The 24,247-nt window shown below is 41.7% G+C and overlaps 1 protein-coding gene across 4 annotated transcripts in view; it reads left to right on the top strand.

The window, feature by feature from the left end:
• The window catches only part of endov (endonuclease V), a 54,231-nt gene that overhangs the window by 18,080 nt on the left and 11,904 nt on the right, over positions 1-24,247 (top strand). Inside the window, exons 6-8 of one of the 4 annotated variants that reach the window (XR_015425804.1) lie at positions 17,779-17,847; positions 19,572-19,700; positions 21,220-23,336. Coding sequence is in view for 3 of the 4 variants with exons in the window: in XM_022236648.2 (XP_022092340.2) it covers positions 17,779-17,847; positions 19,572-19,700; positions 21,220-21,456 (435 nt within the window). In the remaining variant the exon portion in view is untranslated. The other 3 variants (XM_022236648.2, XM_022236650.2, XM_087138661.1) reach the window with 3 other exon arrangements.

Raw genomic sequence — 24,247 nt, 5'->3', positions numbered from 1 at the left:
AAAATTTGGTTGTTTTTATATGTAAAATGCAAACCGAGAAACAAAGTTTCATACTGGCTTGATGAATAAATTATTGAATTGAATCGACTTGAATATAAGATTTTGCTTATAACAAGGAAATGTTAAGGTCCAAATGCTTTGTTTTTCATTGTTTTCATTCCTGATAAAACAAGGTTCCTGTCATAACAAAGTAATCTGCCCAGTTCGAAAGACCTCTTATTAACGAGGTTTGACTGTACTGTGTTGTTTGCTTTGAACCCGTCACGAGAGAATACGACCAGGTGACAGGAGGTTGGGTGCAGTGCTGGAGTTGGAAGGCATCGGCATTCATTCTTCTGAGCCGGTTGTAAACAAAATTACAAAATCAAAGCAGTTTTTAAAAAGTATAAATTTCCAAAGAGTTTGTTCAACAAGTTTACCTCTTTTTTTTAAGACCCCTCGAGCCATGTTATGGAATGTTTAACAATTTCCTTATTCCTGAGATAAGTATGGCCAAAGCCAGCCAATGCTTTATCAAGCATTTAAGACTGGCCCTTTGATGGGCTCTTAATACTTTGCTATTGGAAGGATGTCCAGTACATCTCTGAATATACTGCAAGTACTGTCCATGAGAAATTATCACAAACAACACTCCTAAGAGATTCACCCTCTCTGTTGTCGTAGATCATTACATCTTTATCATCTGTCATCACTGTCCCATTTTCCATCACTAATCAGGCATCCCGAACACCTTGATGTGCCAACTTGGTATAGACTGATCCAATCTGCAGTTACTGCGGTGGCGCCGCCTTCGGACTGGAGAAGTACCCAGTCGGTCGAGGAAAGGAGATACACATACATGTATTGAGAGTCCGCATATCGCCTGCATGCGAACCTGGTGCCTCCACAGTCGTGACAAGACTAAGTCTGGTCACCGCACAAGTTTGTTGAGGAAGGCATGTGGCCTTCCGTTGTATGCCGTGGTGCCCTCTTGTGAGACAGCTTTGCTAAGCCATTACTACTGGCGCTAACAGGGTCTGCTTCAGACTCATTCATCACCTCCAAATACTCGGGTGACACTGTATCTTTTCTTCATTCTTTTTTAGCTCATGGGTTTGTTGTGGGGGACGGACGAGTGCAAATTGTCAAGTTGCGAACAAGTCAGTTATTGAAGAAGGGGCGTAGAGTCAGCGGGAAAATGCTGAGAGTGTGGAGAGACATCTTTGTTTAATATTGCTATCGCAGTTGGCATTTAGTGTTAGTCGCTAGAATTGGAGGACTGAGAATCCAACATCTTTTGCCCAACCTTGTGTCCACCAAACAACCTAGAGCTTTGGGCAAGCCTCGTACAAAAGCGAAATAAACCTCAGCTCCACAGAAACCACACAGCCGAAATTCCCCCCAAATTCAGAGAAGGAAAAAAAGGAGAGAATTCAAAACATCCTGGTGAGGAAGAGGATAATGCGAATTCCCACGCTGGCGCCCATCAGCAACTCAGCAAATGTTTTTACTATCTAAAGCTCTTGGAAAATCTGTACGGGACTGCATATCGCTTAAGCTGCCTTGCAGACATTTGCCCTGTCCTCTACAGTTTCTCCTGAAATTTGAGACTGGATCCTATTGCCGAGGATCTGACATCCAGTGACTTGTTCCATCAATGTGAACTTGGTTCCACCTCTTTTGCTATTCCGGCATCAGCGTTCCAACCCCCTCCCCCCTCCAAGTTTAAGACTAGTGCTCCGCAGTTTAGGGTATCATCCAGAAAGCGACAATGGGTCATAAGTTGTTTTTCCACATTACCAAGGGCCCACTTGTATTCCCACAGTGTGCATCCGAAAAAAAGTTCAGAAGCCTAATGGTATGCAATTTATCACGGGCTGCCTCTCACCCAGCACATGGCTTGGATTCTTTATCGTCTGAGAGGAAACTCAACCTGCAGCAGCATCTCCTCCTGTGGCTATAGACGAATTCACTGACGTTTATTGGACATTCCTGGTGGCCCGCTTCAGTGGTGGTCAGCATTGTGTCGGGTGTTGTATGAAGCTACTAACATGGAACAGTTGTCATAAAGATTACTGCCATTAAAGGGGGCCACCGCAAATGACCAGGGGTGGCATTACCATGGTCACTGGATTTGTCTGCAGGGCTTTGTTTTGTTCGTCACATTGTCTCTCAAAATGGCATCGATGTAACCTGGTAGATGGACCAGTTTTGCAGTTTTTATAATGACTTAAGCATGATATCCAAGATTCAATTCCAGTCTGATACACACCTGTCATCTAATTGTCCACCCTCAAAACTTAATTTCTTCTGCTTGTCAGATTGCCCATGGCAGGTGGTGTGACAGATGTCAACCAACATTTTCAGGTGCTGCATAGTGTATCTGTGTCCAATTTCAATGTTTCTTTAAATTTTACCTAGTCTGTCCTAATAAATGATATTGAGAACAACTCCAAGAGAAGGTGGCAAAATTTCCTCTGAACAGCTTGCCATTGCTGAGTGTTTACTATCTTTATATTCTTCTGCGGTCCCAACACTATACAATTACTTGTGTTGTACGGTGCTTCGTATTCAGTATTGAGCACCGAAGTGAATACTGAACTCGCACAATGTTTGTAGAAGGCATTAGCGCAGGAACCAGCATGTGAACCAATGCACGCGCAGACTCCATTCATTTGTATGACATTTACTGGTAAGGGTATTCAGTGTCACGCTTGTTGCCCTCTCAATAACGGTCTTATGTTTCATAATGACTGCCTTTGTTGTCTTGGTCACAAACAGACTGGATTTTATTTTTGAAAATGACGGAGATCAGACAAACTCAACAAAGATAACAACGGAACAGATGGACAGTGAAAGTTTAATTCTGATGACGTCAATTTAACATGGGTTCCCAGCACATTGTAAGCAATATTCAACTCGAAGAACTTTTAGAAAATTAAAAGAAAAGTATGGGCTTTTGCAATCTGCCAAAAGCAAAAGAAATAACTTATAAATGCAATCTAAACAAAATCAAACAAAACTAAATGAATTTATACAAAAATGAATAAAATAAACAGATGAACTGCTTCCTCAAATCCGAGGCCCAAAGGCTGCGTGTCAAAAACCAGAAAACAAAAAGCACGCTGTATAAAACTCAACAAAATAAAGCAAGGCAGTGGAAATACATGGGGTATAGATTGATGAATTTAACTTACAGAGGGCTCGAGAGTGCCAGACCATAGAGCCTGTGGTCTGGGTCAATTTGAGGAGATGATAGCACAGATTTAGCTATACATCGACACATATAATGGTGGGTGTACTTGACAGTGTGCTTGACCGGTAGCTTGAGGTGGTCTTCAGGAAAAGTCTTGGCCTTCAACGCTGTCTCGGCTACCATCAGGTCCACGTCACTGTACTCGAAGCTGGTCAAGCACTCCCCACTGTGTCAATGTGGCACTCTAGTGAATCCTGGCATTCTAAGCCTTATATGGGTCTACTTCACAAAGGAAACTAAATAAAAGAAATACCAAGGAGCTTAAATGCAAATTGTGTGGAGCAGTCATTCCGATGCGAGACTTGCTATTCAGATTACATTCTTTCTACACTGACAGGCTGCTTGCCAACAAGAACTACAAGTTAAAAATTAAAGTCTTATGCAATAAAGAAAAAGCTTAAAGAAAACAACTCAGTGTAGTTGGGGCTATTGACAGTTTTGTCCCACTTGCCAAAAGAGTCAACAAAATGCCGTGCTTCCCTTCAGAGAATGAAGAAGATGAGGCATGGCTCATAGAAATAGGCCACTTACTTCAGTGTGACATTTTCGATTTCCTTGTGAGCTATTTACGTCAAGAAGAATCGCACGACATGCCCATGTATTTGTCCAAACACTTGAGTTTGCGACGCTGTGGTGCGACCAAGTGGTTGCACAAAAATCGCATACATAAATGGGCTTTGCTCTGTTCTTCAGCCAATGGGTTTGACCTACATGTATATGTGTCTAAGACTGTTCCTAGGTATGGCAAGGGTTGAGCTGCAAATGCTTCACATGGGCTCACGACTCACATCTGAAAAGAGGAAAGCAATAACCATGTGCTCACAGTGTACAAATACATCTATAAAGTTGCCGGAAAAGGAGCTTGGTTAGCATAAAACGTTGAAGTACCTGTTCAGTTTGTACATGTAAGTGTACACTATATAAATCCAAATTGCTTCTCCGTAGGGCCACCTGTTTGCCTCCCATTGCAAATAAACACAACGCAGTAGTTAACCCAGCAATCGTCCATATTCTGTACACTTCATAACCCTGCACTGCACCACTAAAATGAGTGAGTACTGGAGTCACCGGACTCAAGTTTCCACAAAATGTTGATCTCTAAGTGGGTATTGCACTGGAAGACTGTAAATACTGACCTGTGCATGGGTAACTTACATGTTGGTCCCTTCTTGAGTTTCAGGTTGGGGTTGTGGGTCTTGCAAGACCTCTGAACTGAAGCAGTTGATGGCCTACATGTGCCCAGTCCTGCAGGTGCAATGACATATCACACACAAAAGCCTCTGTTAGCGTCTCCCCGCAATCTCTCCCCAGTTGTCCCCTGCCCCACCAGCGGCGTAGCTAGGATTTTACTGAGGGAGGCACAACGGGGCACCAGCATCTTATGGGGGCACCAGCTTTCAGTGGTGCGTTTTTTGGGGCAACTTTTTATTAGCCTTGTTCAATATCTATTCCCCTGTTTTTTTATTAGGGTGCACCTGGGGAAGGGGGGAAACCGGGAATTTGTGGGAGGAGGGGGCAATGTTTCGTGCAGTTGTAAATGCAATGTACATATCTGACACAGTTGCTCAGAGGGCTGTTACAGATGAGCAACCTTTGGCTATGGTACACAACCTCATCACTCCCTGTCCTCCCCAAGTTGAAGTGCACCCTCTCTGGCAAAGAGGAGACAGGTTGGTGGTGGGAAGTCTTTCATGCACCCAGCACACATGCAAAGAGTGTGCATGCGAACAGAAATAGGTCAGAGTTGTGCACAAACCTGTACACAGTGAGTTTCAACCACAGAATGGTTCTTTGCTTTGCAAAGACATGGCCTTCCCTCAATATTTCGCGGTGTGCCAGTGAGTATACTAAAGAGTGCCAGTAGCAGCTGCAGGGGTGCCCCAAGGGGAGGGGGGCGCTAAGGCTGTGCCCTAAGATTAAGGTGATCCTAAGAAGGAAAAAAAGAAGTGAGGAACTTGCGTATTTTCCCAAGTTATTGAATATCCGATTGGGAGCAAACCAAAAAGCTAGGGCAAAAGAAATTTAAGGTGCCCCCCCCCAAAAAAAATTCAGAAAATAAAGTGTGTGCTGGGTGTGTCCCCTCTGGATCTGCTCTTGGGCATGGCTTAATGGTGTACATGTATGGACTGCTCACCCATCTGAAGAGAAAAGAGAAGTAAATGTCAGTTCCTGATACTGTATACGTGAGAGGAATTGTTTTTTAATCCTGCAAAGAAACTATAAGCTGAAAAGTACCTTGGCACATGTTTTCTCACTGCCTGAAGAAATCCTCAAGCCGCATTACTCGAATAGTTGTACTTCAATCTCTTGTCCCTCAAGTTTTTGCTCTTCCGGGAGAGATCACAGATCACCCCTGCAAATATTTTTCACCACCCCGTGCCCCCTTGTTACATTTCATAACTATTGCCTTAACCTACATGGACGTGTATGCGAAGCAATGACTTGCCTCCGGCAAACAGATGTCCAGGCTCTCATCAGCTTCTTTCGCCAGTCCGGAAAGATTGACCTGGTTATCAGCTCAGAAGATTGTCAGGGTGTCTCCTAATGTTTGCCCAAAGCAATCCTCTAAGCATCTATGGGCCACTTCTCAGCTGTGCAAATTACTGATTTTTGTGGGACACCTGTGGTTTATGTGTTTCTTGTACATAAAACAATGGAGTATTTAGTATATCTTGTGGGTTTTTTGGGGGGGTGGGTGGAAGGATTTGTAATTGTGAATTTTCCAAGCTACTGAAGATAGCCAGATACTAAGTGAACGTCATTTGGTGTGATGGCACTTTTCTATTCTGCAGAATGAAAGGATCAATGAAATAAGCAGATATTTTATTTTTAAAAAAGAGTTCACCCGAGAGGTTTTGGTTCTTGAAATTCTCTAAAACACTTTTGAAAATGTCCCTCAAACACTTCATTACTGCTGACTGCAAGAGCAGTATTACCTGCCTAGATATACCAGTACATGTACCTGTCTGTTTACTTGACCATGGAGGTTAAATTCAGGTTCCCTTGCCATCTGCGTATGCTTCTCAAGTCTTCTTCATTTGTCGGCTAAGCCAATTTTTCCACTTTGCTCCAGGGTTGTATTTCGCAAATTGCTGCCCTCTTCGTACTCTGTTTTCTCCTGTATGTGTTATTCATAACTATTGACAAATGCCAGTGTCTACAAGCAATCAGTGCGTGGAAAATTGTCTAGACTTAAAATGAGGCTTTCAGTTATTCATGACTTCGATCATGATTGACGACAAGGTGGACATACATGCATCTATTGGGACTTGCACTTTAAAATGTTTGCTTATTTTGATAAAGTGGTTTGGATAAGCTCAACTTCTGTCTCCAATTGCTGTACTTCCAGTTATGTACATGCAATTTTATGGCACTTATTAGTTTAAGTACACTGATCAGACTCTTGGAGATCGCAAACACATATTAATAGTATTGCCTAGCCGCCAGTATCTGCTCCGAGCGGAACAAAAGAGTGCGGGGGTTTTTTTTGGTACTCTCTGCACGGGCGCCTGATGAGGCGCGCAAGTATATGCGTGTTTGACGCGGAGCATGCTGAGTACACGTAACTAATTCATAGCATGTATGGTCTTTACGTACACGCAGAACACGTGCAAGAACCCGCTTTTAGCCACGTCTTTCTTTTGCCAATGGGGGTGCACTTCAGCTCAGGGCAGATATATTTTTATTGACTTAAGGAAGCTAAAGATCTAGGACATCAATACTTCATTGGCTTTATTGGGTCTTTAAAAAGAAATTTGTTGACACTGTAAATCAGTGATTTAGTTTTTGTAAATCTCTGAGTGCGGATTCCCTCTCTTGTTTGCGCAATTGTTGTTTTGTTTTGTTTTGTTTTTTTCTTTCTCGCATCATGTTCTCACTTTTATCTTTGAATCTTGTGTCAATGAGGGAGTAGCCATTTGATGTATATTAGACTGTTTGTGTGAATATTAATATGTTTGAACAAATGGCAGCGTCTCATTTAATACTGGTGGTCACGCACGGGAGAACCACTGTTTTACATATCTAATCGACTTGTTCACAAGGAAGCCATTTTTGATCGTGTTCCTGAATCTAATTCAATGTAATCTATCAAAAAGGGTGGTGCCAAAGTGTTTTGGGTTCCATGCCTAACTTTCATTTTTTGTAAGCTGCTTAAACCATTTGAATGTAATACATCACGAATGTAAAACCAATATATCGTAAGTAAAATTAATCTGTAAGAAACTTTCTTTGAGAGCTTTTATTTTTATTCTCATAGACTTAGGTTCCCTTGCTTTCAATTCAATATGGCAGACTTGGGAGTAAGGTCCATTACATGTAGCATCCTTAATCACCTCACATCACAGTTGAATTCTGCACTTGGTGCATGCATATATTTACAACAGTTGTGCTGCTGACAATAAACATTGGTTCCTTACTTGTAGGAAAGTCTAGAGAGCAAATTTTGAAAAGTTATACTGCTCCAATGAGATTTCCAAGACGTAAGTGTATGCAAGCATGCTGATCTGAATATTGTATCATCACAGGTGCGGTGTGCACAATCCGTTATCAAGCACTAGCGGCTTGCTGCCAAGATTATTTTCAAAAGAGTCTAGTCACAACTTCTACTCCTTGGGGCGGAGAAATTTGACGCCGTCCTGGGCGCAGACATTTGGAATCCAAGTGCATGCTTGTGAACGTTTGAAATCGGATAGAATAAATATCAAATTCTGCCATCTGAATGCAACGTGCATAGGGTACCAATATAATCCAATTTAGAAAGTCACGGCAAGGCTGCATCACAGATGTTTGTGTTATTTATGCAGAATAGATGAAATGCTCATTTACTGATAGAGCATTTAAGGTTTTTAGGTATTGACGCATCCCGTTAGAATGGAGAGAGAAATATGCAAATAGCTGTACAAAAACCGTACAAAATTTGGAGTTTTCCATAGGTTTGTGCACAAACATGAATGCACCCAGGGGGCGTAATTTTCTACATGAGTCAGCGCTTTAGTTTTTGTAGCTCTGTAGCTATTCCCCAAGACAAGTCCCCAGACCCCAGTAATTTTCCAAACCTATGTGACATGATTATACATGAACATATCTGCTCTCTTGTTCTGCCATCGTTCATCGATGATGTGACTTTAATATACATGTACATTTTGCAAAGCAAGTTTCTTCTTAATTTTTTTTCATCATAAAATGCTCTTACGACAGTTTCTTATTACAAACATCTGCATAATGAAAGCAAACTTTATGGGGTGGTTAGCTCATGGAAGTTTCTAGATGTTCATTTTTCCTGTACATTATTTATTTCAATAAAAGTTGTCAAATTTGTTCAAGTCAGGTCAAGTCAAGTCTCCAGTCAAGGTGATTGTGACTTGAGTAACTGACTCAAGTCTGAGTCAGTTACTCAAGTCAACAACTCTGTCAAAATCCCTCTTCCCCAGCCCCACGATCATCCGTCATTCCCCCAATTCTTACCCGTCACTGTGACGTCTTGGCTACCAAAGAGAAAGTAGATTTTGATAATGACGGTAAACAATGACTCTGGGACTGACGAAGGCACTTCTGTTTTGAGTTATTCAACAAAGAGCTTTGCATTGTCTGCCATTTGAGAGCGCCTTTTGAAGCTCCCAATATTTATCTGATTTGCCATTGTTGCCATTGTGAGCAAGCTGGCGCTATTCCTTCTGATTCCTGTCACAGGAAATCTTCTTCTTGCACTGTGGTTCAGCTCACAGTCTGCAGTCTACGCAGACAGATGGTAATCTGTTACTGGGATAACTTGCTCCTGCCTTACCAGCCGGTGTTTGCTTAAATTGTGCAGGGAGACCGAGTCAATTTACAATGACGCTCTTTTATGGGCTGGGGAAAAGCATTGTGTCAGTAGAGCGAAGATTGGTCCCTTTTATCAGATCCTGCATCTGTGTACTCAAGGAGATTCACGAGAAGGGTGCCGTGTTTTCTGAAACCACAGAAGAAGTCACAGATGACATCTCCTGCATTTGTTTTTCACTTTAGGAGGGAGACTTGAAAAGGTGAAGAGTATGATGAATCGGGAGCCTAATGCAACGGGCAAGAGTGCAGTGTGCGTAGAAGGCAAACTAATTGGATCCAAAAGGGCAGAAAACCTGGCAACTGATCTCAACATGTTGTTAACTTTGTGCTTGCATTTGGTTGCCTTTGTAATGCTCTTGCCTTTGATATGTGGAGGCTACTTGAGTTTTGAGGTTGAAAGGGGATAGGTCAAACTCACTTAAACTTTCCCCATAATTGCTTACTCTAGTTCACACAGAAATAAACTCCTCAAGGGCATGTATGTTGCTCTTTTTTGTAAACTCAATAATTGATGTAAATTAGTTTTGTTTGTTTTTGTGTTTTTTCTTTTTGTTACGTTTTTCATATTCTGCTAGGATAGAACATCAAGCCGTCTGATTTTTTCTGATTGGTACATTTTAGGTCACTTAACCCAGCAAATGCCAGTGGTTTGCAGCAGGTTTGTATTTTGTGTTTCTGCTCTCCCCTTCCCTCTCTCCCCCTCTTTCTTTTGTCTTCTTCATTTTTGCTTCAAGCTTTAGTTTTTATGCATTTCTTTCTCAGGAGTGTTTTTGGGGACCTGTGTAAATGCCATGTGAACAGAGTTTGGATAGCCTTACGTCAACGTCATTTATTTTGTCTTTTAAAATATGATTTACTTCCTCCCAGCAGCCACAGTTATTGACTTTGATACGTGCTGCTAGTGGACTCAAATCAGCAAGCTGATACAGATAATCTAAATTGTTGAGCACTTAAGATTCCGACACTTGTAAGAATGGTCAAGATCATGCTTTGAAGTCCCACAGGAGCAAGTTAGTAAAGTTCTATTTCCAGCAAAACATGAAGTGCACTCCATTAATAAATATACATCTTCCCATTGTAAACTCCACCTGTAAAAGTCAAGTGAACAAAGTTCTAGCACACAGGCCTGTATTGCCCTGTACTGCCACATAGAAAAACAGTCCCTTGTCACTACCAAACCCAATTTTCAAACCAAAACTATTTCAATATTTAAAGAGGGAAATCAAATTTAAAACCATGAGAAAGAAAATTACCAACAGACATGAAAACATCCATAAAGTGTATTAGTGTGTTGACTATTTTACAGGAAACCTGTGTGAGCAACTAAATCTGCAAATGATTAGTTTGGCCTATCCATTTGGAAGGCACCTCCCCCCCCCCCAGGATCTTTCCTGTTTTGAGTATTTATAGGCTGTGAAACTCTTATCCTTTGAAATCAAGATTCAAACAGTATGAGGGATTTTGCTGGTGGAAATAAGCAGCAGCAACATTACTCGAATGATTCTGTATTTGAATTACATCGCGATATGTGGGACGTACCATAGGGGAAGCAGGATAGCCTTGGGCTAGAAACAACTCGGAAGCCACCACAAAAATGATCAGATTACCTACAAAATAAAACAAAGTCTGGCACCTTTTTTGTGCTCAAGAAGATTTATTACACCCTTTTCTGCCGGACAAAACCTGACTATTTTGCTTAGATATAGCTTCAACCAAAGAACCAACAAGAGCCTGGAGATACTTAGAAATGGCATGTGAAGATAAATGTACGTTTTCAAGTATTTCACAGCTGTTGTAAACAGGTCTATTTTTCCTGGCGTGATGGAGCATATGGTGCATGCCAGTGTTGATGTATTTTGGAAAACGAGCAAAAAGCAAGGGTCATGGGGACACCTCGTAAAACTTTGTCCTACATTTCTTCAGTCATTTCCTTCTGTGCACTTGCAAGTCATGCGCTTCGAAAATTTGTGATTCCCACTTTTCGCCACTCCCTCTCGTCATTTGCAAACTTCCCTGAGGTATGTACTTGGACTTTGTCTCACCTTGGTTCTGCTCAATATTTATTCAGTGATTGGTTAAGGACGAGTGCATGTGTTTGTCTCTCTTGGCAGTTTGCAGTGGGGGCGTGTGTGGGACCGATAAAAGGATGGATTGCAAAAAGCAAAGTTAAAGTGGCTCTTATCGTCTTGTGCAACATGTTATTAAGATGACAACCCAAATGTGTCCACACACTATGTGCTTAGCTGGGGTGAAGTCAGTTAAACAGTCCATTTGTGACCTGCTGTGTTGAAAAGAGTCATAAGGCCATCATTCTTCCAGTAATGTTGTTGCAGTCTGTTTGCAAAAGGGCAAGCACAGCTCTTTGTTTTGATGCACTAGTCATTTTGGCGTCCCTATTAAAATTTCTTTTGAAGGCCCATTGCCCAGAAGTGGCTTTAGCGACTCACAGCTCGTTTTCCACACAGGCATCACATCCTCCTTGGGCTTGGGTCTGTCTCCAGGCAGTCATTAGTGCAAAAACGAGTTCATGATTCAGTTAGACTTCCCCCCTGATACTTACCTGATGACACTGGGGATGGAAAGAGGCCAGAGACATATAAACCCTAAAAGAGCCACGTTATTTTGGCCCATCTCACAGTGGGGAGGGGGGGCCTACCCCTCCCTCTGGCTCTTTTAGGGTTAATGTTTGCCCAAGGCCACGTCACATGGTAATGGGCTCCATTTTTTACCCCAGACCTATTCAGATATCACAGGAACTCCTACGGCTACGGCTACTGGCCATTAGCTGCTTTTTTTAAATCTCTGAACCTCTGATCAAAATGTCACAAACATTGTCATCTATTTTCAAAATTCATAATGCCAATTGATTCAATATGATGCAGTATCAGTGTCCAGTCTTATACTGGAAAGTGTGTTAACTGCACTGGAAATTTTCCTCAGTAATAAGTTAGTAGTCTTGGTGTTTCAGCCTACCCAAGCAATTAACAGTGAAGTTCCTGTCTCAAAGGTACCAGACACTACAGAGCATTAACTTGCATTACTGTGTATTTTTTCTTTATCTCTTTGTCGGTCTGAAAGAACAAAATGTATGGTTTTAGGCTTGAAAGCATAAGCAACCTCTCTCATTATGCACCACTGAAACAACTGAGCTACCGGTGCCTGTATCCAACCAGCTCTATCTGTACATGCAGACATTATGGCTTTGTGCTGGACTGTTCAGACTTTTTCGTTTTTGAAGCCAACACATTATCCGTAAAGAATCGGCTCTGTTGGAAAGGATATCTGATGCACATGTTTCAATTGGAAGAAGGTAGACCGTGATAAAACAGAAACAAAATTTAAAATGCGAGGTGCCAGGTGCCGCGAGTAAAAACCTAAGTAGTTGCATATGCCACTGGCATCAAGAAACCAATTAAACTGAAAACCAGTGAAACTTTCATGAGACATCAATCTGCAAGGAATACTTTGGGATTCCCTCCAACTGTATCATTAGCTACAGCACCACATTTCTTATTCATTCGTAACATCGGAAAAAAAAACTGCCGCTTTATAGCGCATTCTTCTGGAACTCACTCTTGTTTGAGGCATTTACTGTGCATTGGATGGAACACTAGAGCTCCATGTTAATCTGGAGTAGCAAGAAGAATTTTGTACTTGGCAGTATTTATACATGTAGGTTATCCACTGTCTCAGTAAGGAAAAATGCCTGCTATTGTATCTGTCAACTCATTGCAATACTGAAAGGGTATGAACTTCAAAACCCTCTTCCAGGTTAGAATTCCAATTTACTATTTTGAGTTTAAATTTAAGAGGCTCTTCAAGGTGCAGTTAATGACAGGGTGCCACTACTGATGGTACAGTGCATTAATTAGGCCACCTGTAGTCTGTCATACTATGAATACAAAGTAAGGAGGCCGAGAGAGTGAAGACTGTGACTTAAAAATTGCAAGCCAAAGGGGGTTGAAGTACGGCTATTTGTTTGAACATCTGCCCTGATTAAACTTCCCAGGATTTTTTTATTTTTAAATCTAGAAGCCTGGCGCACGATCACCAGAAAATGTGCCAGCTGTGCTGACAGTAATGTTTGTTGGAGTTAAAATCTCAACGCTAAATTGCGATACGGTCATCAAAATCGATATACCGGTACTTGTACATGGCCCTTCACTGCCATGGCAGCCACCAATGTTATTCGAATGCCAGTGAGCAGGGGAAGAAGTGAAACATGTCGCTGACCTCTACTTGTACTGCTGTTTTGACAGAAACATATTCTATAATCGCCAAGAATAACATTCCCTTCCACTAGATGGCCATGCAGGTGGCACAAAATCTGAGTTGAAGAGCGTGCAATTAGATTCGTTCCAACTGTAGCAACTAAGCCTGAGTAGGTTGTTGTTTTGGGGGGAAAAATACACCTGAGGCTCCATTTGACATTCCTCCAGAATCCTTCCCAGTAGAGATGATCTGCTGTGCTGACAAAATAGAGGAGATGGATATAGATGCCGGTAATTTGAAGATAATTTGAGAGGATTTAAGTCAGAATTGCAAAGCATCCTCCCACTCCCCCAAAAGACAGACATGACTTTTGCCTGATTTTTGAAATACTGACAGCAGCTTCTCAAGAAAAGTTTCGGAAACTAATGAGAATGAGCTGACATCAATATGTACATTCAACGGGGTACTGTCGAACATTTTCTGACAGGAATTGACAGGCTAGTTTCGTTGCATCTTGTGATGGTCAATGGAGATTGTGCTTCCATCAGGGAAGTGAATCAGCTGTGATTGTTCATACTTGACACTCGATCACCTGTCCTTGCTTTAAAAGCTTTATTTAAAAGCAAAGACCTCAGGGCCATTGGTATCCAATGTACTCCTTGCCAAGAAGGAGACTGCATGGTATTCATTTGGTGTGATGCTCATCAAGAGCTCCTGATACTGTAGCGGGGGGCCCCTTAATCATTATTACCCCCTCTTAATGCAAAATGATGAACCAGGGATCAAGACGATGGTGGCTTTGAAGTGGCATACGTGTAAGGGCCCCTGGGTCGTGGCTGTAACTTGATGCATTTATCTTGGCTGATGCATGCCAACATTGCTTGACCTTGGGCACAGTCGATCCCCCAAAGATATTCCAGACATGCATACCAAAGTTTGTGTATTTGTTAACATCAAGAAACAAAGATGAAGTGTATGTCCTTTTTTTTCATTCAGTGTGTAACATTTGGAGGATGTGTGCCATCACAGTTTGCCATGGCTCACTTAACAATTATTGCCTACTGTGATGTGGGATGTGATGTGGAACATGATGTTTTAAAACCCAAGGGACTCAAAGCACCACCGATTTGCATAGAGGAGACAGTAAAGATCAAGACTAAAACAAGTGCAAATGGAGATATTCATTAATAAGTGCAAATGGGAATAGTTTCATCTCAAGCAACACACATTGTAATGGACAAACTTAAGGCTGAACTAGTCAAAGTGGAAGATACATGTATGTGATGTACATCTGCGAAAACCCTTCACTTGGTGAGCTTTGTCATTGAGTGCATATAACTTTCAAAATAATCAGATATATTACATTTATGATTTTAGGTTGGCTACAACATCAATCTAGGTTGTCTAGAAACATGCATTAAACAGTTTTGGGAACAGGACAGTGTCCAGATCTATTTGAAGTTGATATGTGCCAAAAGGACAAAACTCACCATGTGAAGGGTTTCGCAAATCACATCACACATTTTGTTGTCTCTTAGCTGATCTAGCTGAGCAAAAGATCGTCCCTGCTCAACAGTTTCTACACTCAGATCCATTGAATTCAAACCTTTTACTAAAAAGAAATGAGACATGTTCATCATGCCCTACTCACTTGATTGCTGCTTGTGGATTTTGTTAGTTCTACATCCAGATTGCTTCAAAAAGTATTTGCGTCCAGGCTTTCCTCTTCTTCGATGGAATTCCAATTTCTCTATGTGTATTTGTTGTGGGAATAACATTGATTTTAAAGAAAAGAATTCCTCCCTGGTAACTCAGGCATCTAAAATTTGTCTAAGGCCTGATGAGATACCATTTTGTTAGCGCAGGAGCCATGCATTTGCATTCTAACAGACTTCCTGTCCTCTCTTTTTATGCACCCATAGCAACCTGCTTCCATAGTGCAGTGATCTCCAGATATTCTTAATTCAGGACAAGAGTTGATTTTTTGATCCCCCCGGCCAAAGTTCTGGAGGAAGAAGACCAAGATCAGTGTATCAGTTGTGTGGGAAAAACAAGGATTTACCAATTTGGACAGAGCTAGCACCCCGACTTAGGAAAATGTTGAATTTGACTTCCAAAGAGTATGGTGAGATGTACCTGTATACATGTGTAATTTGCACAGGAGAAATGCAGAACTGGCCTGATGTTTCATCACATCATGGCACCAAGGATTTGATTCTAAAATTGCAGTCATGAGGCTAGACCAAGCTTTACGTAAATTCTGTGTGTGGCTTTCATCAGTATCAATCATTCCATTGATTCCAAGGTAATCAGATTATCACCAAGCATGATACTCTAGTTTGGGGAAATTACTGATTCTATCTCCTGGCAACCCCAAGAATTTGATCTAGGTCCCAAGTGCTGGATGCAGATTGATGATAGACAAATGTAACATGCTCAAGTTGGCCTGTTTCCTTTTCATTTCTGCTCTGCGTGCAAGTTAACTTTAACGTAGAGGCCTACATAATGTGCATGTACACAGCCTTATTGTTCGCTGTCTCATGGCAAATTAGTGGTTATATAGAAAATAATGACGCTTTACGATAACTTATATGCTTTCCGACATAATGCACAGTATACCTACCTCCCCGAAAATCTTCAAAATTAGTTGCAATGATATGATTTGAAGAACGTAGCAGTTTCGCTTAGCAAAAACAAGTCCAAGTACACAGTTTGGCTTTTGACATTTTTTGAGCTGATTTCAGCTTGGTATAGGAAGTTTCCCAGTGGTACTTCTCATGAACCAGCTCCAGCTAGAGGGAAATAGAAATAGTTGCAGTCATTTCCTGCCTTGGGGACGAACACCAGCCCCATGAGCAAAATATAACCTCCTAGGACAAAGTTGACTCTCTGCAAGATGAAAAGCCCGGCAAGTTTTATCAAAGCAACCGCCTTTGATCCGTCATAAATCAGTGTTGCTATGTGCTTTGAGAGCAAAAATATTGGCGGGCTCCATATTTGAATAATTGAAGAATGGTTATTGATGGCCAGCAGCATCGCCTCTTTTCTGATGGGCTGTTGGGCATATTTTATTCACAAATTTCTTGCCCTGTGGCCATAAAAGTTCTAGGATGTGATTAGACCAAGTAATTGCTTGTAAGTTAATTGCTTTGAAGGAAGACCGGTGCTCCTGAAGGGAATAGACAGAAGTTAATTAGGCGAGATCAGAGGATTTATACTATGGAAAGAGTCAAGGAGCAGTACATGTGGTTTCTGGGTCCAACTATATGCAGTAATCCCTGTAGGAGTACAGACCACTCTCATTTTGCTTACAACTTGTATGGGCAGCCAGAGTTTTTGCAGAAATATCACCTTTTGGTTGATTTTCGATTTTACTTCAGATTTGTTCAAATGAACATTTGTCCCAGTAATTTTAAATGGGGTTGTATTTTCATTTAGAATGTAGCAGTACGTGTATCATTATCTGCTGTTCTGAGAGCTGCATGGGATTTTTACACTGAATTGTACCGATCACTAACCATAGTTTTAGCAGCCACATGTAGGAAAAACATGACTGTGATATTAAAGCAGCAGATATACCCTATCTGGTTCGTAAGTGACTTCGTCACAAAGACAGACACGCCACGATTTGCAGGCTCCCATTGGACGATCGCAGAAGTTGCGTGTTAACTTCCGGTTCCATGATTCCACGTAAACAGCAATCAATGCATGTTACTCCATGTGCAGTGCACGTGTGCATTTGGCGTGGTTATTTTCCTACCTCCATGTTTAAACTTAAGTGACGTCACACTTACGAACCGGATGCTCTTGCACATTGAGAAAAACCTTTCACTCACTACATGTGCAGTAATGTAAACACTTCTTACCTCACTGGCCAAGGTATCTTGTCACGTCACTGTGTCCCACCTTTGTCCATCACAAATCCTTAAAGACTTGCATGTCTTTTCATTCACAAGTTGAGTCTCAAATTGAGCTGGGTTGAATGACGAAGAAGTACTGTTGTCACAGTCATTAGAAGAGCTGGCGACTGGAAGACTTGCAGTGGCCTCGTCTGGACACATGACTGCTGTGTCTCGTCAGAATGATCATCAACAACAGTACTGTGGATGATACAGCCATAGATGCATTTGCTATGTCCTCTGTATCCTTCTGGTTTCATATTTACACATACGCTTGTAATTCTGACCATGCAAGGACAGGGAACTACAAAATTCAGAGGGGCAGCAAAAGCAAAGTTTACCTACAGCATATATAGTTCCAAAACCATATTTTCGAAGATCCAATTCCCAACAATTGGTATCACCAAGAGGAAGGCAAAATGGAGGCACTTTTAATTTTACTGTGGCATTGACGTGACGCGGTTTGTGCATGTTTTCCTTTCAATTTTCCACTCAACAAAACTGCTGAAGTTTTTAAGGACTGTCCTCAACCTCCCTTTAATATGAAATGGGCAAAACGTATTTGCTGTATTTTGAAAGTTTACCTCCTGTTTGCCCTTTCGAATTCAGGTTGCTGAACTGGGCAGTGGAGGAGACACATTCCCTCTGATGACAGACTCAGGACAGATCTTAGGAATGGTAATTATCTCATCTCTGCGCGTTTGGTCAGTGTCCCTACACACACATCACCTACTTCAATGCATCCTGTCCCATTCAGCCACGCACGCTGTCAGTTAAAGTGCAGGTGGGTGCATTTTTACCTGACCATCCACACCAAGGAATATAAATAATGCTGAAATATGCATTAAAGTGACATGAAGATCAGGCAACTGACTAGGAAGAGGTAATTAAATATGACCATATTTCATCACAACATTTCACGGTTCCAAACCTGAAAAAAACTACTTTGAGAGTATTATAATGTCATTAACTACTTGTGCAGAGAATTTCCCAATAGAACGACACGTACATTGACCATTGCCTGAAGTAAATATGTTTATCAACTGAAATAGCCAATATAGCCAGGTTTTAATACATATATTTTAAAAAGAATTATCCAATCTCTTTGAGGGAATCAGGAACCAATTCGTAAAATATAACATGGTGTTTGTGGCAAAATTTTCAGATAAATTATTACTGTTTCCTACTTTGAAAAAGAGATAATTCCATTGTCTCCTTGGTCTTTCATAATGATACCCAATAATTCTGTGATTTGGGTTTGAATTGAGAGAAATTTGCATCGGTGAAAATCCATACTTTTGTGTGAGGGCAAGGATGCCAATTTCCCATGCATTCATTGGGTCATGATGTTACAAAGAGGCTTACATCGTAAGCCAAGTGCTTTCTTAACATAGTAGAGACTTGAACCCACAATCTGTTAGGTTTCCAAATATTTCATTATCCAACCAATCAGCTTATCCGGGTTTAACTGGCAAGTTGAATCCCAGTTTAGCAGTAGGCATTGTACACACCGCCTTCAATATCCTTTTGGTGGGAATTTTGTTCACGGTTGATAGTGCTATGTAAATTATGGTTTTGCAGATGTTCAAAAGGCAAAAGGTCATTTCCCCGTAATTGAACTCTGCATCACCCCTGAAGTTAATTTTGTACACTGCCTGTGCAGTAACTGGATACATTTTTAGGAGGCGTTCTGTAGAAATGTTGAGTCAACGCCAACAGCATGGAGTGAAAGAAATAGGTGCGCATACCTATTCTGAAACCACGCGGATTGCTATGACAGTTGTTTTTTTCCCCCATCTTTCTTTCGACTCTTTGAGTAACTTGTTCCTGGACGAATTGATTATTCGAATGATGGTTTTCAATTTTACAAGATATCTCTGGAAACTCCCTTTCGAGATTCACCTTTGCAGTAAATAATCGTTTCTTTTTTTCTCAATTCTGATATGTGAATGCCAGGCACTGGCACTCTCGTTTGAGTAATTGAGGCCAGTTTGCACATAGCACAGTTGCGGCAAACGTCGCCCAGCTCGACCTTTGCAAAGTTTGCAGCGTCAGTTTTAGTTATGGTGTCAAAAATTATCATTTTATAACCGACATTCAGACAAACAGTTCATGAAACTGTTTTCCAAACGGTAATGACAACGCTCCCCATGGTCATGCACAAATCCATGCTCTCTGAAATTTCCTCCGGGTTTGACGCTCTTTACCAATCCTTTGGAGCCACGTAATTTGCTTTTGATGAAATGTTGATTAGAGTCAACAGTCCAGTTACACAAGCTGGTGCTGAACCCCGTATGCTGAGATTTGCTGGTGTAATTGAATTCCGCGCTCGATAATGTATTGCCGGATTTGGATCCCTCTCCCCCCCCCTTTCTCTCTCTTTCCCGCTGTCCCTTCGGCAGGCCCTGAGGGGATGTCACAAGTCACGCAATCCGATCTTCGTGTCTGTCGGTCACCGAATTTCTCTTGAAACAGCCACTAAGCTTGCCCGGCGATGCTGCAGGTATAGAGTTGCTGAACCCGTCAGACAGGTAAAAATTGACATATTTTACTCTGTCTGAGCTGTGTCTATTCACTGTTTCATCAAGTTTGTGACTTTGCCAGAACTTTAACTACTGTAGCATCCAATGACTTCGGATGTTCAGAAGAAACTTCCTCGCTCGAGAGAAAAAAACTAACCCACATTGAAGGGAGAAAGACAGCGGTGCAGTACAACTAGTTTACTCAGACCACGGACTATTTGCTTAGTCTGCATACCCATTTGTGAGCACGTAAACTGCACATGTAATCGGCCCTGCGTAACTGCAGTGACGGTACGGACCTGCTCTGATGACCTTTAATCCGAAAAGAAAGTGCTTCGTAGAGCTGTGATTTTGTCGGTCAAAAGTCTGTCAAACCAGTAGTCAGGCTTAGGGCGGTAAACTGTGATGAACTGACTGACATTGTCTTTTGTCGGTTTTCTTTTCCAAAGCTTGTGACTGGACCTGAGACTAGATAAGACATGAGTGGCTTGGGATGACGTAGTTACAACTCAGGTGGCCAGTCTTCTTTTTTTAATAATAAGACTAGAAAAAAAGGGCAAATGGGATTGATTTTAAAAGAAACACTCTTGATACATTTATGAGAAAGAACATTAAGGTGTAAGTGTACAGTTTAAAAGTAAATTACCGGTACATTTATCAGGAATATAATAAGCACATTTAATAAGAATGTGTGATAGTAAGAGAAGAATCGTTAATTAAACTTCTGAAGACAAAAGCTAGAGCATACTGTTCAACAGTATGACTTCACTCTTTTTCCCCATAGCCACACATCTCATTGGACAGAAGTTCAAACGTTCATTGTACCTCCACTGTACCTTTACCGCTTATTGACTCACGTCTCCAGCGTGGGAAATGTAGACTTCCTTATCGGCAATTAGGCACTGTGGCAGTGGGACCGGCGAATCACTTGTATCTATCCACCTGTTTGTGTCTCGACTCTGTGTACGTGCGTCACTGCGTGTTATTAAGTGGGAATTCGCTCGTGGGCCGCGCACTTCACTGTTCGGGCATCCCGATTTCATCGTTAGCAGGGCATCGGTTATGCTCGCCCTAATCATTGTTCACTCTCCCGATCGGCTCCATGGAGAGAAAGATGTGGGTGTATACTTTCGAAGCGAACGAGAAATGCTACTTGTCCAAATTGTCACCAATTCTTCAAATTTTGTCTGCATCGTACTTTCCCAACACTTTGTGTGCGGACAATTAATTACTTGGTACCTGTATAGAGTAACTTATCTTACAACGTTAGGGTTAAATTAGTGTTGTTGTCAAAATGTATGCAAGATTTTCTATTTTCTGCTGCATAATACATGTACGTGAAACACTTTTTTATGGAGCCACAAGGAATAAACTTTTACGAAACTATCCAAAGTATTTGCCAACTGAAGTTTCTGATGGACACTTTTTCCAGGTGGGTTTATCTTGAGCGCAAAACGGTGGAAAATTAGGGTCATCTTATGCCGACGCCAAACGGTGTTTCTGGGCCATTTTATTCTTTCCTCTGCAGGCCGATATTCGCTCGCGTGAGTTCCTCCGTGAAATGTACCCAGAGTCTTCCCCCGGCAAACGGCAGCCACAAGCCCCACGGTCCGAGCGTTACAAACAAACTCAGGACATGGCGCGCCCCTTTCCTGCAAACGAGGTCAGAGTAGGCGGGGCTAAAGGAAACATGTGCTTTCTTGATGACCATTCCGGACCGTCGGATGAAGAGTCACACTTCGACTGTTTATTTGGTCCTACTTGATCGAAGTCTTTATAAGGTATTTTGAACACAGAAATAAATATTTTTCAAAGATGAATCAAATTTTTAAAAAGAATTTCATACCAATCACTTCATGGTTTAACTTTTTATCTTTCAAACAAGCTTTGTTTACTTTCGAAAGTGTTCTCTTCTTGCGAGAAATGAAGATTGCTGCTCTAACCCATAGACATCAATTTAGAAACCGAGGTTTTATGCCCTGCGGATATAATTTTATCGAATAATACCATTAATCCGACGTGAAAGCCTTTTGCGGTAATGCCCATATTCATTGCATTCTCGGTATAATGTTTTATATGAAATCAAATAGAGTCCCAGAGTAACACCGGTGAGTTAGCATTTCAAGAAGCACCCCTTAATAACATCTAAAGGTTTCATGTTTTTTGTTTGGTTTGGTTTGGTTTTGAGTTAATTGAACATTAAAATCCAGGAGACCCAAGTGTGTTAGTTGAGGTCATTAGGGTGTACTGACGACCTGCGATGTTGCCGCTGTGAACTCGCATTACGCATTATTGAGAAAGTGCGGTGTGGTTTTTACATTTCCCTCAGAAAAAGTGTTTGTCCTCTGGTGAGCCATCAGAAACAGGTTCTATGCGGGATTTTAAATGAGATTTGGAATCAGAAGCATGAAGTGGAAAGTGCCCCTGTGAGATTTAATGTGATATTTCCATCCAGTGCTTCGTCGATCATGTCGTTGCGTGATGTGCTTAGTATGGTGGCCATACGGTTTCCCTTAGGGGTAGATTGTATATAATATTTTATGAGGATTTTTTTTTCGGATTGGGAGAATAACACTTTCAGTGAACTCTTCAAATTTGGTGGGTCAAGAAACCCATGGTGGAAGTATTTCAAATATTTGGCATGAATCCGATTATTACCGTATTTTGAGACCAAAACCGGGAATGATTAGACTTTCCTCCCACAATATTTGCATGGGTGTGATCCGATTTGCCATATCATTATGTATCATTTTTGTTTTTGTTCGTGGTTATTTTGATGTTGCGAAATTGCTTTAGTTATGCAAACAACCACTGTTATAATGAACACTGCATTGGACTTAACGACAAGTTAAGTATAGAGTTTCATCGTGGCAGACGACCGCATATGTATAAGCATTTATCCTCGAAAGCCATTGTCCTGCATTACGTTGGTCATTACGGGTAGATTACTGCCTCGATTTAAGAACGTTATGGAGACAATTCCCCAAGGAACACTGTATTTCACTTGTGATATTTGAAGAGATAATCATCCCGGCAGACAGTCTTGCAGACGGATCACTGTAAGCTTCGATTCCAATTGACACAGGTGTGTATGTATTTGTGATTTATCATCTTCCTTTCCATTTCCAAAGTTTTCTTCCAATGGGTAGAATCTGTTTACTGACCTCGCTCTTTAATGGCTACTCGCTTGTGCAACAGAATATGAGGACGTTGGTAAATCAACAGACCGGTAACGTTTGGCTTTGCACGGTCTTGTCGATACGGCTGCACGTATTTGGAAAGCTGGCGAGTTTAAAAGTTCCGAACCTATGCGCTTCGAGCGGGAACAAACGAGGGCGTGTTTTTAAATGAAATTGACAATCCTTTGGTACGAAATCACTACACAGGCGCGTTTTATGTGCATTTTATGCGGAGTACGCGCAACGAATGTATCATGGAATGCATGGTCCTTGCGTGCGCGCTGAACACATGCAGAACCCGGTTCGAAGCCTTCACTCGTCGCCCAGTGCCTGAACAGGGCGCTGGGAAGGGCTGATGGCCTTCCACCAACCTTGACTCCATGCGTGTGCATTCCTTCACTTGTCCCAGGTCGTGTAGAGTTCGAAAATGACGCTGTTTGGCTATTCAGAATGAATATACAAAAAGGTAAAGTCAATCGCATGCGTATTTCAAAAGCTACACGCTCGCGCCCCTGTATTCTCATGCACGCCATGCATGTGTAAATCTGCGTCGCGCGTAAACACTCCGACTAAAGTCTTAATTTAAATATCCCAAATAGTAGCATATTTGCATTTTACAATACCAGGGTTAGATCACGCAAGGCATAGTGGGGCCCAACGTTGCGCGGCGAGATCGTACCCATGGGAACGAGGTTGGCCTCGCACAGATTCTAGCAAAGGAACGTCACATGGGGTCACAGCTCACGCGCGCAGGGCATTCTGGGTAAATTTCTGCCAAGCGCGAGCTCGTTCAATGCGTTACACAAGCTGTGGTTATCAATTCGATATATTTTTCATTTTCTTTGTGCTGAAAACGTTCTCACTACACTTAAGGGAGCCATTCAATATTCCAACACTTGACACTATGCGCGTCAACACTATGCGCCTAGCGTTGTGTATCCGTCAAAGTCGCTTCCGGGGCGATTTGACGGCCGAACACAACGCTCACGTGTGCTATGTTAATGGCGTTGATTTTTGTGTCCGTGAAAGTTTAACGCATAAACGCATCGTGTACGCAACGCACCCAAAAACGTACAATGGGAAAGGCGCCTTTATTTGTTCATCCAAACTTGATCAAGATAACGAATGATTTGAAAGATATCGGCAAAAGAGACGTGATGAGTGATACTTAGTGAGAGGCTAATTACCACACTGTGATTGTTCCAAGGCCTTGTTTTTATTATATTCCCGACACTTTGCCTGTGCCAGACATTGCCATTGGTGAACCAAAATGTTTAAATAACGCTTCGCTAACAGGAAGTGATTACCTCGCAGTAACAGGTCGTGCACAGTGTAGCGAATCACATTGCAAAACCATCAACCCTTGGCGACGAGCAA

The sequence above is a fragment of the Acanthaster planci genome, linkage group LG07 (assembly GCF_054643075.1).
Source record: "Acanthaster planci isolate LZ-2023a linkage group LG07, COTS_SCS, whole genome shotgun sequence".
NCBI lineage: Eukaryota > Metazoa > Echinodermata > Asteroidea > Valvatida > Acanthasteridae > Acanthaster > Acanthaster planci.
Note: the sequence above shows the minus strand (reverse complement) of the source record. Positions and strands in the feature narration are given on the sequence as shown.